The following is an 18,293-nucleotide window of genomic DNA, read 5'->3' on the forward strand; positions in this document are numbered from 1 at the left end:
AGCAAACAAACCAATGACTGCAGCCTCTTTGTGCAAGCCCCCCTCCACCACCACTGGAGATGGACACCAGAAGGTCCACTGCATCCAGACCAAGGAGAAGAGAACCACTGGTGTCCCTACATCCCCAAGCATCGCAAGACCCAATTCCACTTGGTGGCTCATCCCAACTGCATTCCCAGTCCTAACCTGCAGCCTCTTTTCAACCAGACCGATCCCCATTAACTAACATTGGGAACCGGTTGCCATACTACACCCCTGCACCCAGCGCCCTAGTGCATCCCACTGTGACCTGTTGGTGTGGCCTTGACCCTTGCCTAATACTTACCTTAATTCCAGGATACTGGTCTCATAACTCGCTGTACTACACCGGTTTTCTGTAAGTGTTTTACCTCCATAGGATAACACTGGAGCCTGTCGACTTTTCTAAACTGTAGAGTTATTTTCCTGCATAATATAAACATACTTACCTGATTGTATTGATTCTGGTGTCAAAACATGTGTAAAGATACTTGTTATATTTGTAAATTTATGTAGATCTATTTGAGTCATGCGTCTTATTTATGGACAGTATGTATATTTGCAAATGTCAAACACTCCTCACTGATAAGCCTAAAGGCTGCTTCACCACACTACTGCCTAAAAGAGCACCTAGGTGTTGCTAGAGCAAGCCCGATCCATGGTAAGTGAACCCCTGGCCTATTTGCACGGTGTACCTCATTTTGGTATACCATATAAAGAGTCAGCTTCCTACAGTCGTCTCTGGCAAGCATCCAGTCTTCTCGGATGGAGTACAGGATAGATCTGGAGGAAAGCTAAAATTCTCAACTCTAATTTTCTAATATATAGCTTTATCAGAGCTGCAAAATAAATCAGGAATAAATCCAATTCCCTTTTTGGTGATTGGGGACCTATATTTAAATGCTTGAGGTTAACCATAACTGAATTTTAATACCCACTTTTCAAATGTTGGTACAAAACAAATATAAAATAAGAGTGATTAAAGTAAAAAAAATATTAAATAATAAAGAGAGAAAATGCACGTTTCTATACATTATATGGTGTTGCTCAGTAATTGCATATTATTGTTGGTGCATTCAAGGCAGATATTAACAGTTTTTAATTCCTAGGAGTGATGAACAACTGAGATGAGACACCTAGTTATAAGACTTTAGTGGACATTGGCCTTGTGGTGGCAAAGAAGGACAGCGCTTGGTGCTGGATGAGCAGTACAGCCCCCCTAAACCCCTCTACATTGGATGAGACTGGCAAATAAGTGTTGACATCTGTGCAACAGAGAAAACTGTTTATAGCGCATGTGGATGTCCACAAAAATAGCAAAACATTGGAGGCCATGGATCAAGAGGCAAGATTTTAATGGGCAACGGTGATGAATATATTTTGATATCTTATTAACTTATGAATTAAGAATGTATACATGTGGCTAAGTGGGTGGGAGATCTTCTACAAAGCTGGGATTTGTGTCCTCAATGGACTCACAATTATTCGCTCTTTATTTCTGTCCTGCCGGATTAACAAAATATCTGTTTTTATTTGTTGAAAAACAATAAAAATAAGTTCTAAAAATAAAAAGTTAAACACACATGCACACAGCGTATCAAAGTACCTGTTAATCATGTCATCCAACTTGGCCAAGTCAGTATGAGGAAATGCAGGCTCCTCATCCTCAAGCTGTGGTGGAGCATCCCCCTGACCCTGCTCATCAGGGGGACTAATGGGTGAATTTTCATTTGAAGAATCAGGTGAGGAAGTCTAGAAGAGTCACAAACAAACAAAAAACAAAACAATAAAGCAGTCCAACATATTGCAATACATGTAATGAAAATGCAATAATAAAGAGTTACATGAAGGCAATTTATGCAGGATTCATTAGGTCCAAATAGGCATTTCAGAAGAACAAGTTACTTACCTTCATTAATGCTCTTTCTGTTGGATACTCAAAATGCAGATTCCTCATGTGTAGAAACCTCCATGCCCCATACTGATTCCAGAAGCGTTCACAGCAGTACTCCCTCACTACTAGGAGGCAACATTCAACATTGTGACGGTCTCATTCCACCTCAGAAGTAACAGAGGAGAGCCATATACAAGTGTCAACCCTGCAAGTGTCAGTTTCTTGCCTGACACAAAGCACAAAACAATTGGCGGTACTAGGGAGCAGATCTCTAGTTTGAGAACTATTGAGATAGGAAAGAGATGAGGAATCTACAGTTAGTATGAGTATCCACCAGAAACAATGTTATCAAAGGTAACCAACTTGTTGATGGATACTTTTAACCTCAAATTCCTCACCTGTAACAAAGATAACAGAGCAATGAGTGAAGGATGTTTTGAGTGGACCAGAAAGTTGTGCTGGACCGAACAAGCGAAACGCCCTTCTAGTCAGACCTGGCTGTCAAGGAAGTAGTGCATTATGAACATAACACACGTCACAGCTTGGTAGAAGTCCAGAACAGGCACTCCAAATGCCGAAGCAGTGGTAGCAGCCGTGGCACTGGCGGGATGAGCCCTCTGTCCTTCCAGATGCCAATTCTTGGCCAATGTGTAAATCCCACATTTTGCGTGGTACATGATGTCATTTCGACCGAAAGTGTATTGGGTTCCTGCTAACCAGGTCCCCATTGCCAGATCTCTTTTCCAAAATTGTATTGTACAGTTTTTATCAACTGGCACAACCTCCAGCACTCTCTGCAAGTCCTGGGGTACTAAAGAAGGTCCTCTAGGGGCTGCAGCAGGAATTGTGGCACCTTAAGTGACCCCTCACCAAACACGCACAGTGCTGCCATCGCAGACCGAGTGTCTTGGTGCAGATAAAAGTGAAAACACGACCAGCCATGCATCCATGTGTGCCAGGCCCACTACCACTGCATAGGATATATCTAAGTCACCCCTACAGACAGCCTTACAGCCCTAAGGCAGGGTGCATTATATCAAATGTGAGGACATCTCTGCATGAGCACAAATGACCCTGCTATGACTGTTGATGCTTAGACATAGTACGTAGACAGAGAAGCCATTTTAAACACAAATGCTGGACACTGGTCAACACGAGTTCCCCGCTACATGATGGCTTCACTGAACCGAGGTACGTTTGGTAACCAACATCTCATACTGCAACCCCTCGCTCATTCCAGTGATGGATCTATTAATACATGCACCCAAAGGACACCTTAGAGGTGCACTATGAAACATCTACTGACTGCTAGTGTGTTGACTGATTGGTCTTGACCAGCTCAGCCTCCCTAGACACATTTCTGACATCCTGAGGTGAGGGCCTGTGCTCTCAGAGACCAGGAGCAAAGCCTGAACTGAGCGGAGGTGTTGACTCCTCCATGTAGGATAGGCATTCCACTCAGATTTGACATATCAAGAGAAGAAGGATAAAGAGTCACTGCCTGGCGAGAGCAGCAGAGGAGCTGAGACCTTTGGCGCAAAACCATGCCTGCTTGCAACTCTTGACAACCGCAACAGAGTGACTCGTTCTGCAAGCTGCAGAACTACCAAAGACTCAGGTAGACTGCCAGCACCTTGAAAATTGTCACCAGTCTCCCCTGGAGTAGAGGAGCTACTTCACTGCAGTCTGCAGTTAGTGACAAACAGTCTAGTCCGCCGACTTGTAGCTAACCAGCCCGACCGGTGCCACAGACGACCGGAATAAAGTACTCATGCTCTGTAAGATCACACCTGTCTCCCCACCTATTGTGAATGCACCGGGACCCACCAGAGCCGTGCAGCACCAAACCCTGGGGTACCGGGCACCAAGCACCAACAAAGAGTCCAGTCCAGATTCTCCCTGCATCATTACTGAGCAGCCGTGAAAGGACATCAAAATCACTGAGATCCACTTCATGAGTGGCCCAGCTGTCCCGATTTTGCCCCTGCTTGATATCTATCCTTAACCACAAGGAACATCTATGTGCACCAACCCTAGCTGCCCTAGCCGTTCTGCATGAGCCTCCCGGCCACCCAAGAATCGTCTGTGTCCCCTTGCGGCCCAATCCCCTGCTTGCAATGTCATGAACTGGTCTCCAATTCCCCCTGTGCAGCTTGTTTCCAGGTGGCCCCCCTTCACCACCGCGCACCCAGCTACAACCTCATCAGCATCCTGCTCCCAGTGAACTATGGGGCCACTTCTGACGAAATGCTGGTAGTACGTTGGATCTTGGCCCTCAAATCCAAACCCTGAAGAAGAATCCCCTAAAACAGACTATTTTTAACGCCTCACTGACTTTGCCTTCCATAGGATTGCATTGTGCGTAAAGGCGCACAGGCTTGAACATTTTACGTAGCTGTGAAAATGAATAACAAAAACAGTGCTTACTTTTGAACAAAGTTCTTGCTTTCAAAACACGCATAAAAAGTGCTATTTTTCTAACTTGGTCTAGTATTTATTCTTTGAGTGTGGGTCTCATTCAATGCCTCTGCAAGTACAAGAAAATGCTTAGCACTGCCCTCTGATAAACCCAACGGATCACCCATGTAATGAAATGCCTCCTTGGCATGGTTACCCCCTGACATTTTGCCTTTGCTGATGCTATGTTTTGATTTGAAAGTGTGCTGAGGCCTGCTAACCAGGCCCCAGCACCAGTGTTCTTTCCCTAACCTGTACTTTTGTTTACATAATTGGCACACCCTGGCATCCACGTACGTCCCTTGTAACTGGTACCCCTGGTACCAAGGGCCCTGATGCCAGGGAAGGTCTCTAAGGGCTGCAGCATATCTTATGCCACCCTGGGGACCCCTCACTCAGCACAGACACACTGCTTGCCGGCTTGTGTGTGCTGGTGAGGACAAAACGAGTAAGTCGACATGGCACTCCCCTCAGGGTGCCATGCCAACCTCACACTGCCTATGCAGTATAGATAAGTCACCCCTCTAGCAGGCCTTACAGCCCTAAGGCAGGGTGCACTATACCATAGGTGAGGGCACCAGTGCATGAGCACTGTGCCCCTACAGTGTCTAAGCCAAACCTTAGACACTGTAAGTGCAGGGTAGCCATAAGAGTATATGGTCTGGGAGTCTGTCAAACACGAACTCCACAGCACCATAATGGCTACACTGAAAACTGGGAAGTTTGGTATCAAACTTCTCAGCACAATAAATGCACACTGATGCCAGTGTACATCTTATTGTAAACTACACCCCAGAGGGCACCTTAGAGGTGCCCCCTGAAACCTTAACCAACTAACCGTGTAGGCTGACTGGTTTTAGCAGCCTGCCACACTCGAGACATGTTGCTGGCCACATGGGGAGAGTGCCTTTGTCACTCTGTGGCTAGTAACAAAGCCTGCACTGGGTGGAGATGCTTATCACCTCCCCCTTGCAGGAGCTGTAACACCTGGCGGTGAGCCTCAAAGGCTCGCCCCCTTTGTTACAGCACCACAGGGCATTCCAGCTAGTTGCCCGCCCCCTCCGGCCACAGCCCCACTTTTGGGGGCAAGGCCGGAGGAGATAATGAGAAAAACAAGGAGGAATCACTGTCCAGTCAGGACAGCCCCTAAGGCAACCTGAGCTGAAGTGACTCTGACTTTTAGGAATCCTCTATCTTGCAGATGGAGGATCCCCCCAATAGGGATAGGAATGTGACTCCCTCCCCTTGGGAGGAGGCACAAAGAGGGTGTAGCCACACACAGGGCTAGTAGCCATTGGCTACTGCCCTCCCTGACCTAAACACACCCCTAAATTCTGTATTTAGGGGCTCCCCTGAACCTAGGAACTCCGATTCCTGCAACCTAAGAAGAGGACTGCTGAGCTGAAAAACCCTGCAGAGAAGACGGAGACACCAACTGCTTTGGCCCCAGCCCTACCGGCCTGTCTCCCCCCTTCTGAAGAAACTGCTCCAGCGACGCATTCCCCAGGACAAGAATCCTCAGAGGACTGCCCTGCTCTAGAAGGACCAAGAAACTCTTGAGAACAGCGGCCCTGTTCACCAAAGACTGCAACTTTGTTTCCAAAGAAGCAACTTCAAGACAACCACGTTTCCCGCCGGAAGCGTGAGACTTGCTACTCTGCACCTGACGACCCCGGCTCGACTTGTGGAGAAACAACACTTCAGGGAGGACTCCCCGGCGACTCCGAGACTGTGAGTAACCAGAGTTGCCCCCCCGAGCCCCTGTAGCGACGCCTGCAGAGGGAATCCCAAGGCTCCCCCTGACCGCGACTGCCTGACTCCCAGATCCCGAAGCCTGGAAAAGACCCTGCACCCGCAGCCCCCAGGACCTGAAAGATCGGAACTCAAGTGCAGGAGTGACCCCCAGAGGCCCTCTCCCTTGCCCAGGTGGTGCCCAAGAAGCCCCCCCTTGCCTGCATCGCTGAAGAGACCCCTTGGTCTCCCATTGATTTCCATTGGAAACCCGACGTGTGTTTGCACACTGCACCCGGCCGCCCCCGTGCTGCGGAGGGTGTACTTTCTGTGCTAACTCGTGTCCCCCCCGGTGCCCTACAAAACCCCCCTGGTCTGCCCTCCGAAGATGCGGGTACTTACCTGCTGGCAGACTGGAACCGGGGCACCCACTTCTCCATTGAAGCCTATGCGTTTTGGGCACCACTTTGAACTCTGCACCTGACCAGCCCTGAGCTGCTGGTGTGGTAACTTTGGGGTTGCTCTGAACCCCCAACGGTGGGCTACCTTGGACCCAAACTTGAACCCCCGTAGGTGGTTTACTTACCTGCAAGAAGAACGAGTTACTTACCTTCGGTAACGACTTTTCTGGTGGATACATTAGCTACCTGTGGATTCCTCACCTGATGAATACTCCCATGGCGCCAGCATTTGACGGAAATCTTCTTACTAGTCTCTGCACGTCGACGAGGACGTCACTCTAGCCCACGCGACGCCGTCTGACGTCATACAGGCAATAAGAAGTCCTCACCGACGTGCCGATGACAGTACCAACATTTTTTACGTGCATGAGAATAATAATAATAACCCAATGCAATGAAAGAGCAAAGCAACATCTCTTAATATTGTAAATCACACAACATTGCAATAAAATAGCTGTAGATTTAATATAACCTTTTTTTTTTTTTTTTTTTTTTTTTAAACAAATAAATATATTTATACATACGAATCATGTATATACCCAATATATATATAGATTTATATATAAATATACACATATATACAAATATCATACATGCAAAATGTATTGCAACTTTGAAGACCAAAAGGAGCACACTCAAGGATTGCTTGGAGAGACCAAAAAGGCAACGGGGAGGCGGGTGGGACCGTGAGGAATCCACAGGTAGCTAATGTATCCACCAGAAAAGTCGTTACCGAAGGTAAGTAACTCGTTCTTCTGATGGATACAACTACCTGTGGATTCCTCACCTGATGAATAGAGTCCCAAAGCAGTACCACGCCCGGCGGTGGGTGCCTAAATGGTCAAACCAAGAAATCCTGCAGCACTGACCGTGCAAAATGACCGTCCCTTCTGACCTCAGAGTCCAAACAGTAATGTTTCACAAAAGTGTGAAGGGACGACCAAGTTGCGGCCTTGCAGATGTCAACCACAGGAACACCCCTGGCCAAGGCCGAAGAGGCCGACTTAGCTCTGGTGGAGTGAGCTCTAATGCCCTCAGGCGGATCCTTCTTTGCCAAAGAGTAACAGATTTTAATGCAAAGAACAACCCACCTGGAGAGTGTTCTCTTGTGGACTGCCTTTCCTCTCCTCTTGCCCACGTATCCGACAAACAGCTGATCCTCCAGCCTGATATCCTTCATTCTGTCGATATAGAAGCTCAACGCCCTTTTTGGGTCCAGGCGATGTAGTCTTTCTTCCTCCTTTGAAGGATGAGGCGGAGGATAAAACGTGGACAAAGTGATTGTCTGAGCCAAATGGAAGGGTGAAACAACCTTCGGAAGGAAAGCAGCCTTGGTCCTCAACACCACCTTATCCCCATAAAACGTTATATAAGGGGGTTTAACCGATAAGGCCTGCAACTCACTCACTCTCCTTGCAGATGTTATAGCTACCAGGAATACTGTTTTAATAACCAAATACCTTAAGGGGCAAGAATGCATAGGCTCAAAAGGGGACCCCATAAGGAAAGTCAGGACCAAGGACAAATCCCATTGAGGCATAACGAATGGTTTTGGAGGATATTGATTCAGAAGACCTTTCAAGAATCTGAGAACAATAGGGGATTTAAATAACGATGGTTGGTCTGGAAGACAAATGAAGGCTGACAAGGCCGACAAATAACCCTTAATGGTAGCTACTGCACAACCTTTCTGCGCTAGAGACAGTGCAAAAGACAAAACATGTGACAGATGAGCATGTAAGGGATCAATCTGTCTCTCTCCACACCACATAACAAATTTAGACCACCTATTAGCGTAGATAGATTTAGTGGAGTGTCGCCTGGCCGCTAAGATAACATCCACTACATCAGGCGGGAGAGAGAAGGAACTCAGGTTGCCCCGTTCAATCTCCAAGCATGTAGGTGCAGACTCTGGAGGTTGGGGTGTAAAACCTGCCCCTGCGACTGCGAGAGGAGGTCTGCCCTGAGAGGGAGACGGAGCGGAGGGCACAGTGAGAGTTGGAGAAGGTCGGAGTACCATACCCTCCTTGGCCAATCCGGAGCTATTAAGATGACTTGGGCCCGGTCTTGGCGAATTTTCCTCAACACTCGAGGAATCAAGGGTATGGGGGGAAACGCGTAAAGCAACTGGTCGCACCAGGTTATCTGAAACGCGTCCCCCAACGCTCCCTGCATCGGATACTGGAGGCTGCAGAATAACGGGCAATGCGCGTTCTCCCGAGTGGCAAACAGATCTATCCGAGGAAACCCCCACATCTGGAAGATTAAACAGACTTGATCTGGATGGAGACGCCACTCGTGGTCTGCCGAGAATTGGCGACTGAGACTGTCCGCACGTACATTCAAGACCCCGGCCAGATGATTTGCCACCAAGCAAATCTGATGGTCCTTTGCCCAGGACCATAGCCGAAGAGCTTCTCTGCAGAGAAGGTACGACCCTACTCCTCCCTGTTTGTTTATGTACCACATCGTGGTAGTATTGTCCGTCAGGACCTGTACCGACTGACCACGAAGGGATGGGAGGAAGGCCTTGAGAGCCAAACGTACAGCCCGTAACTCCAACAGATTGATATGAAACACCTGTTCCTCTGGAGACCAAAGCCCTTTGATCTCCAGATCCCCCAGATGAGCTCCCCATCCTAGGGTGGAGGCATCCGTTATTACTGTGGCCACTGGTGGCGACTGCGCGAACGGCTTCCCCTGTGAAAGATTGTTGCCCGCAATCCACCACTTCAATTCCACAGCAGCATCTCTGGAGATCTTGACAGTACCTTCTAAATCTCCCTTGTGTTGAGACCACTGCCTTCGGAGGCACCACTGAAGAGCCCTCATGTGCCAGCGAGCATGCGTGACCAACAGAATGCAGGAGGCGAACAGACCGAGCAGACGAAGGACCTTGAGGACTGGAACTACCGCTCCATTTCGAAACATTGGAACCAATTCCTGAATATCTTGAATCCGCTGAGGCGGAGGAAAGGCTCGACTCAATGTTGTATCCAGTACTGCCCCTATGAACAGGAGGCGCTGAGAGGGCTCCAGGTGAGATTTGGGCACGTTCACCGAAAAGCCCAGGTCGAACAACAACTGGGTTGTTGACTGCAGATGATGCGACACAAGCTCCGGGGACTTGGCTTTGATCAACCAGTCGTCCAAGTAAGGGAATACTGCTATCCCCTTCCTTCTGAGCTCCGCCGCAACCACTGACATCACCTTTGTGAAGACTCGAGGTGCTGAAGTAAGACCAAACGGGAGGACCGCAAACTGATAGTGCTGCGACCCTACCACAAACCGGAGATACTTCCTGTGCGACTTGAGTATCGGGATATGAAAGTAAGCATCCTGCAAGTCGACAGACACCATCCAATCTTCCTTGTTCAACGCCAAAAGCACCTGTGCTAGGGTCAGCATCTTGAACTTTTCCTGTTTGAGGAACCAATTCAAGATCCTCAGATCCAGGATTGGTCTCAACTGACCATCCTTTTTGGGAATCAGGAAGTATCTTGAGTAACAACCTCGACCCTTTTCCTGCTCTGGGACCAACTCTACCGCGCCCTTTGAAAGGAGGACTTGAACCTCCTGTTCTAGCAACAGGAGGTGTTCTTCTGAACAATAAGATGGGCGGGGCGGGATGAGGGGCGGGAACTCCCGAAAGGGAAGGGCGTAGCCTTTTCCCACAATGCCGAGAACCCAAGTGTCCGTTGTGATAGACCTCCACTTGTGGAGAAAACGCTGTAATCTTCCCCCTACAGGAGAGGAGTGAGTGGGAAACGGTGGAAGCCTAAGGCTGCTTCCCCTGCTGCACCCCTCCAGAGGACGAGGAAGAGGCAGAGTGCTGTTGAGAGGCTCCTCTGGTACGGACTCCACCCCTCCCCCTCCCTCTAAATGACCTATAGGGGAGGGAAGAGGCGGGTTGCTGGAACCTCCCCCGAAAGGAAGAGGAATAAGAGCCACGCCCAAATCCCCGAAACCTCCTGAAAATTCTAGAAGAGGCAGAGGAAGAAGGAGCTTGCAGTCCTAACGATTTGGCTGTGGCTCTGCTCTCCTTAAATCGTTCCAAGGCCGAATCTGCCTTGGCTCCAAACAGTCTGTCCCCATCAAACGGGAGGTCCAGCAGGGTCGACTGCACATCCGCAGAGAACCCTGAGTTTCGGAGCCAGGCCTGTCTTCTTGCCACCACAGCCGTGCCCATCGCCCTGGCCACCGAGTCGGTCGTGTCCAGCCCAGACTGGATAATCTGGGTCGCGGCAGCCTGGGCGTCCGAGACCACATCCAAAAGACCCTGGGGAAGCTCCGTGAATGAAGACGAAATATCATCCATCAGCGCATGGATGTACCTCCCCAGAATGCACGTGGCGTTGGTGGCCTTCAACGCCAAACTGCATGACGAAAATATTTTCTTGGACTGCGCATCCAGTTTCTTGGAGTCTCTGTCTCCAGGCACCGTCGGGAAGGAACCAGGCGCTGACTTTGAGGAACAGGAGGCTTGCACCACCAAGCTCTCCGGCGTAGGGTGTCTAGAGAGAAAGCCAGGGTCAGATGGTGCAGCTCGATACCTCCTGGCCACAGCCCTATGAACGGCCGAGGAAGACACCGGCTTCTTCCACACCTCCAACACCGGATCCAGCAAAGCCTCATTAAATGGCAAGAGAGGCTCAGCTGCAGCAGAGGCCGGATGCAATACCTCTGTCAGCAAATTCTGCTTTGCCTCTGCCACCGGCAAAGGCAGGTCCAAAAAGCTCGCTGCCTTCCTCACCACAGCATGAAAGGAAGCAGCCTCCTCCGTATATTCCCCTGGAGATGAAAGGTCCCACTCAGGGGAAGTGTCCAGCCCACTGGCTGTATCCAGACCATGCAGTCCGTCTCCAGAGTCCTCAATCTCTCCCTCCTCTAGGACTCGCTGGTACTCTTGCTCTTCTAAAAGACGGAGAGCACGCCTCCTCGAATGAAGTCTCTCCTCGATACGCGGAGTCGACATGGCCTCCGCCGACGTCGAAGAACGGCGCCGATCTCCAGAAGCATCTGACGCCGCGTCCGGCGCCACAGGCAGCTTCGGCGCCGAGGCAGGAGCCGGAGGACGAGGTCTTGGAGCCGATGGACCAACCGGAGTCACAGGGCAAAATCCTGACTTCGACGGAGGGGCAACCTCCGGGGCCGAAACATCCGAAGCCACCGGAGCGGCCACCGACGCCGGCACCGGCGCCGAGCCCACATTCCCAAAAGGGAGAAAGGGCATAAAGGGTGCCGGCCGAAGAGGCGCAGGATCACCCAACGAAAAGGCCAAGGGCCCCGAAGGACCAGCCGGAGCAGCTCCTGGAGCCATCTGCTGAAAGATGGTATACATCGCATTAAGAAACGCGGTACTATCGGCTCCAGGAGTGGGAAAAGCCGGATACTGGGGTGCCTGGATCGAGGGCGACCCCGACGCCGGCCTCGACGTCTGCGACGCCGGAGAAAACACAAGAGGCTGCACCACCTCAATCACTGACGCCTGACCAGGTGAAGTCGGTGACGCCGGAGAGGGCAACGGCGTCGATGGATGCGGCGTGACCGTGGGGCTGACCTCCCAAGTCCTCCGACGCCGAGCCGAAGGTGACCTCGAATGAGACTCCTTGCTGGAGTGACGTCGTGAGTCTCTACGGCGCCGGGAGTCTCGATGACGCCGGTGAGACCTTGGCGAAGAAGACTTCTTATGATGTTTCTCCTTCTTCTTTGACTTTGCCATGAATAACTTGGCCTCGCGCTCTTTGAGGGCCTTCGGATTCATGTGTTGACATGAATCGCAAGTCGAGACGTCGTGGTCGGAGCTCAAACACCATAGACAGTCGGAGTGAGGATCTGTAACTGACATCTTGCCCCCACACTCTCGACAGGGCTTGAAACCCGACTTCCTCTGAGACATTGTTACCGCAGAGAAGACTACGCAGCAGACAATACACTGTAACCACGAAGGTAACAGTAACTCCCTCGAAGATAACCGTTTCGAATGCACGGAAAAAAGGGAACTGTCATCGGCACGTCGGCGAGGACTTCTTATTGCCTGTATGACGTCAGACGGCGTCGCGTGGGCTAGAGTGACGTCCTCGTCGACGTGCAGAGACTAGTAAGAAGATTTCCGTCAAATGCTGGCGCCATGGGAGTATTCATCAGGTGAGGAATCCACAGGTAGTTGTATCCATCAGAACTAACAATTACTTACCTCCCCCAGGAACTGTTGAAAATTGCAGTGTGTCTAGTTTTAAAATAGCTATATGTGATTTATTTGAAAAGTATATATGCTATTGTGATTATTCAAAGTTCCTAAAGTACTTACCTGCAATACCTTTCATTTGAAGTATTACATGTAAAATTTGAACCTGTGGTTCTTAAAATAAACTAAGAAAATATATTTTTCTATACAAAAACCTATTGGCCTGGAATTGTCTCTGAGTGTGTGTTCCTCATTTATTGCTTGTGTATGTACAACAAATGCTTAACACTACTCCTTTGATAAGCCTACTGCTTGACCACACTACCACAAAATAGAGCATTAGTATTATCTCTTTTTGCCACTATCTTACCTCTAAAGGGAACCCTTGGACTCTGTGCATACTATTCCTTACTTTGAAATAGTGCATACAGAGCCAACCTCCTACAACCCACACTACCACAGGAGAGCGTTAGTATTATCTACATTTATTTGTCTCTGTAAGCCAACTGGGGATCCACTGGACTGTCTGCATGATGTACTTCTTTTTAGTACACAATACAGAAAGCCAGCTTCCTACAAGATCTTAATGCAGAAAACTATCCACCTTGACAAAGTCTGTTTCTGTACTGCCTTATCTTTCATTGCCCCAAGAATCTCACAAAAAGCTGCCCTTCCGCAAGTTAGTATTTGGTGCCATCAGTATATCAAGTAGATGGTGACTAACCTCCTCTTTTGAGCGGTGAGTCGGAGCAAAAGAAAATTTAGAGAGTGATCTATTCCTCACTATGAGTAGGAGTTACCACTTTTGGCATGAAGGCACCCAGGTCTTCAACTTTAGTTTGTCCAGTATTGAACAGCTGCTCTGAGAGAGCTTGGAACTTCCTCACACAAAAAGCTTAAGTGATCGTAGTGGGGAAGACAGTTTTGAGAGTCAAAAGATCCTGCGAGTAGCTGTGCATGGTCTCAAAGGGTGATGCCCACGAGGAATATCAGAACCAAATGAACATCCCACTCTGGTATCATAAATGGATTTTGAGGGAGCATGCGTGTTAAACTTCTAATAAACTGCATCATATCAGTTGATTTAAAGGGCGGTTGGATGGCAAATTCAAAAAGGACAAAAGTGACTACAAATAATCTTTTATAGTTCTCACTGCAAACCCTTGCTGGGCCAAGAATAAAATGAAAAACATAACATTCAATAGCTTGCCTTGCAAAAGGCCTATTTTACGAATGCCACACATTTGTCCCAGCTCCTAATGTAAATGGAATGGAGTAGCAACTGGCAGCAAGAATGACATCCACAACCTCAGGCAGTAGATCAAATGAAGTCAACTGCCATAGCTCGATCTCCATGCATGGAAGTGTGAACTGCACAGGTTCAGGAGAGTTCTTGGGCACCTCAACACACAGACCTTTTGACACAGCATGTTCTCGAGGGCAGCAAAAAGATCCATCCAGGGTCCTCACCACTATCATAAAATGCCATACACCACCATTTGTCAGATCTTGCAGACTGGCCTCTTCTGCCTAGTATTAAAAGATCCTGACAGGTGGTTCACAATCGGGTAGATGAACCAATGTTCCATTCAACTCAATAGAACCAACACCGCTTGGCACAGGGCCCTACCCTACTTGTTGGAGTACCACATGACGATTATGCTGTCTGAACCTACACCAGACTTCCCTTGATAAACAGCAGGATGGCCTTCAACATAGGAAGATGGCCTACAGCTCCAGCAAATTTAAGTGGAGCAGGGTTTAGCCAGAGACAAGGGCCTTCTAGTCGCCACATCTCCCAGATGGTCTATCCCACCCAGCAGTGACTTGCTTCCCTACTCCGAGATGGTGACAATAGACGAAAGTGGCCTCCTGCTGGTTAGGCTGCAGGCGAGTAGCAATCCGTGCATATCTCGTGCAGTCTCTTCCAACACCTGGATGATGTCTCCAGGTTCCCTTAGTGCAGGGTCCAATGAGACTTCTGATCCCACTGCATAAGCTGCATACGCCACCTGCTGAACTGAAGTGGCCAGATGCACAAGGCAAACAGGTAAAAAGTTGCACATCTGCTCTCACAAAGATTTATGATAAAGGCTGAAACATCAGAACCTTAACCCAAATGTCTTGGACTTGACATAGCAGAGAAAAGGTCCTGAACTGCAGAGTCCAGAGCCGTTTCTATAAAAGGTTGCCGCTTCCAAGAAGGCTGGTGTGACTTAAGATCAGTAAGCCTAAATGATTTTGGGAAGGTTGCAGTCTTCTGAAGACAGTGTACAACTGACTGTGGCAAGCCTGCCTTCAACAGTTCATCATTGGAGAAAACTAGTACCCCCACCCTACGAGGATAGGCAGCTACCACCACTTCACCTTCATGAATACCAGCCAGGCACAGGTAAGGCCGAAGGGGAGAATGGCAAACTGAAAATGCTCTTGGCAGACAATGAACCACAGAATGTCTGTGGGACTGTGGAAGGGCAATATAAAGCTTGTGCCCGGCAGGTCCAACACTACCATCTAGTTGCACGGATCAATGGCAGAAAGAAACTGGGACAGCGTGAGCATTCGGACTGTGACCTTCCACAAGAAGGCATTCAGAAGGCGCAGACCTAAAATAGAACAAAGGACTCCATCCTTCTTCAGCAAGAGAAAATAGCAGGAGTACTGCCAACCACCAAATCCCTCCTATTAATGTCTGGAGGGGGGTCGACATTTAATCACACAACTAGCGATGAGGGAGGAGGCGATGGGACAGCCATTCAAAGCGCGAGCGGCCTGGGAATTAAGAGTTGGGATCCCCATTATGAGATATCAAATGGTCCAGCATATGCGACCAAACATGCACAGTCTTGCAATTCCCGATTTAGATTAACACATTATAACTTTCTTCATAGAACATACCTGACTCCCAAGAGACATAATTGCATTTCTATAACTAGGTGTGGAGAAGCTGGGGCAGACTTTAGGCTTTTAGCATGGGACTGCCGATGAGGGCATGACTTCTGGACACAGATAGTCGCAGCCCTCCGGGGGAACCACAAGCATCCCTATAGAATGCACACCGCTACAATGCCTTTTGGGGCAAGTAAAAAGACAAAAAGGACACAAAATGAACTACAAATTTCTTCAACTGGCGCTGGATTCAGACGGTGCAGGGTGGCCATTATTAGGATGGGCCAGCACGCGTCCTCGCTTGCATAATGGCGCACGGAGGTGGGGGACTCAGTGTTAGCTGAGGAAGCGCATATGAAGAAAAGCAGGTGGGATGAACGAATGACGGATGATGTGGGGGCTTGTAGGGCAGGTTGCAAATCATTTCGCAATCCATGTATGGAAGAGGAGTCTTCTGAGAGTGATAACTACTTTGAATGTTCGGGGAGTGGGACGTGCGGAAGAGGGACTAGAAAGAGTGACCCTGATGTCAGGGGAATGAGCCAGAAAAAAATGTAGTGTTGAACTTAGGGAGTTAACTGAATATGCTTCTAAAGGATGATGTATTGTTAATGAGACTATAACCATCCTAAACATAGTAATATGTATGACACTGTCACTGTGGTTGGTTGTGTTACTTTTGAAAATCAAAATCAAACGTTTAAAACAAACAATAGTTCAAATGGAGCCTAAGACAGGTAAAGTACCAGCAACAGAACTACAGAAAGGACTTGAAGGAAGAGTTGTCTATTTACCTTTAAAAAACTTTTTTAAATGTGGACACTGTGGGTGTTGAGAAAGATGTAGATGAACCACTCAGTATTCTAGTAAATAAAGAGCCTACCAAAATTCAAAATAATCTTGCAAGAGTTAGTGGATATGAATAAAGTAAAAAAGCTACATTATATTTTAAAGAAAATAATGTTTTTACAAAAATATTATTGAAGATGTAAAGTTGTATCGATGAAGCACTACATTCATGTGGACAAATAGAAAAAGTGGATAAGCAGAAGAAATATATGAGCACTAGAGTATCCACCCACTTCATTCAAAAGATGTTGTTGGGGATGCCATTAATCTGTTTCAAATTAAACAAGTTAACGAACTCCAATGAGTGTGGAAGAAAGTTTACAGGCTCACTGCTTTCCACAGCTATTTCCCATAGGAGTAGGTGGCCGGTACAATGACCGTGCTGTACAAATACCAGCAGCTGAATACAGGTCAATAAGACTACATTCCGAGGACCCTAAGTTTCGCCAGCGTAGTCCCTATATATTCCATCTGTTATTTGAGAGTGACTTGTCAGGCCTGTCTTATGCTGAGAACTATATTCTAAAGACACAAGTTAATCAGTATAATCTTTCTGCAAGGGAGTTTGCTGATAAAATACAAATGATGAAAATCTGGAGTACTATTTAATTAATTTAAAGGCATGTCAATATGGAACTAAGGAATATTGGTATCAACGTCATGGAGAACTTAAATGTATGCTCCAAAACTAAGGCCCACCTAATTTTTTTGAGACACTTAGTTGTGCAGAATATGCGTGGGATGATTTACTTGAATTACTTAGACAAGCAAACTCTAACATTAATGATATTAATTTGAAGACAGCAGAAGAACTTTGCTCTTTGGATTCTGCGAATGTATGAAGGTATTTTCAACATAAGTTTAAACAATGCTGTTTTTTTTTATGAAATAAAAAAAATCCTCTTCGTGAAATTAGATCTTTTTGGCGAAGAGAACCAGGCAAGAGGCGCTCCTCATATATACACATGCTCTTATTGATTAGGGATGCACCAAAATTTGGAACTAACAGTAATGAATCAGTACTGCCTTTCATAAAACCATATGTAACATGCAGCATCCCAAATGACAATGATGACGACAAAGGCCTAAGACAACAAGTTCTACACTTCGATGTGGCAAGTATTGTCACGGGAGATACAGAAGTAAAGGAAAAGTTTATAGAAGGTGTCGTTTTGGATTTCCAAGACCTTTCATTTCCAAAGGAAGAGGAAACCGCCTTTTATCTGCAGTTGGGCATAAACTGACATGAAAATGACCAACAAACACATTTAATCTGAGAAGATCAGAGGCATCCAAATATATTGATTATAATCATGTCATTCTAAAATTATAGAATGCAAATATAGACATACAGTTTGTCGCAGGCAACTCCAGTGCTGTTGCTCGCTATGTTACTTCACACATCACAAAATCAGATAAAACAGATGATGGAAACCTTGGAGGAAATCTCTATTCAAGAAATCGTACACTTTCAGCTTGAAAATATTTTAGTATAGGGAGATATGTTCCTGCGAGTGCTGTGACTGGTTGAGTTCAGCTGGCTTGCACTTAAAATCAAGGGGAATTGTTTGGGTTGGTCTACACCTTGCCAACATGTGAAACAGTCGAAGTCTTTCCCAGAAATTCAGTACCTAGCAGAGATTGATCCAGAGAGTACAGATACTGTAAAAACAAATATGTTAGATATCTGCTATCCAAGAAGTCGTCCACACCTTGAAATTATGGGTCTTTACGAAATTCTGCAACACTATAGGTACAGATACAACGTGATGGAAAACAATGATGAATACAAATATGCTGTAGTTGA

General features: G+C 47.5%; 1 protein-coding gene across 4 annotated transcripts in view; it reads right to left on the reverse strand.

Annotated features, from left to right (window-relative positions):
- USP9X (ubiquitin specific peptidase 9 X-linked) overlaps positions 1 to 18,293 on the reverse strand; it is a 1,493,361-nt gene that overhangs the window by 1,349,250 nt on the left and 125,818 nt on the right. For all 4 annotated transcript variants that reach the window (XM_069204214.1, XM_069204212.1, XM_069204215.1 and 1 more), the window contains exon 3: positions 1,625 to 1,770. In XM_069204214.1, coding sequence (XP_069060315.1) covers positions 1,625 to 1,770 — 146 coding nt within the window. The remainder of the gene's footprint in view (positions 1 to 1,624; positions 1,771 to 18,293) is intronic.

The sequence above is a fragment of the Pleurodeles waltl genome, chromosome 8 (genome assembly GCF_031143425.1).
Source record: "Pleurodeles waltl isolate 20211129_DDA chromosome 8, aPleWal1.hap1.20221129, whole genome shotgun sequence".
In the NCBI taxonomy this organism is placed as follows: domain Eukaryota; kingdom Metazoa; phylum Chordata; class Amphibia; order Caudata; family Salamandridae; genus Pleurodeles; species Pleurodeles waltl.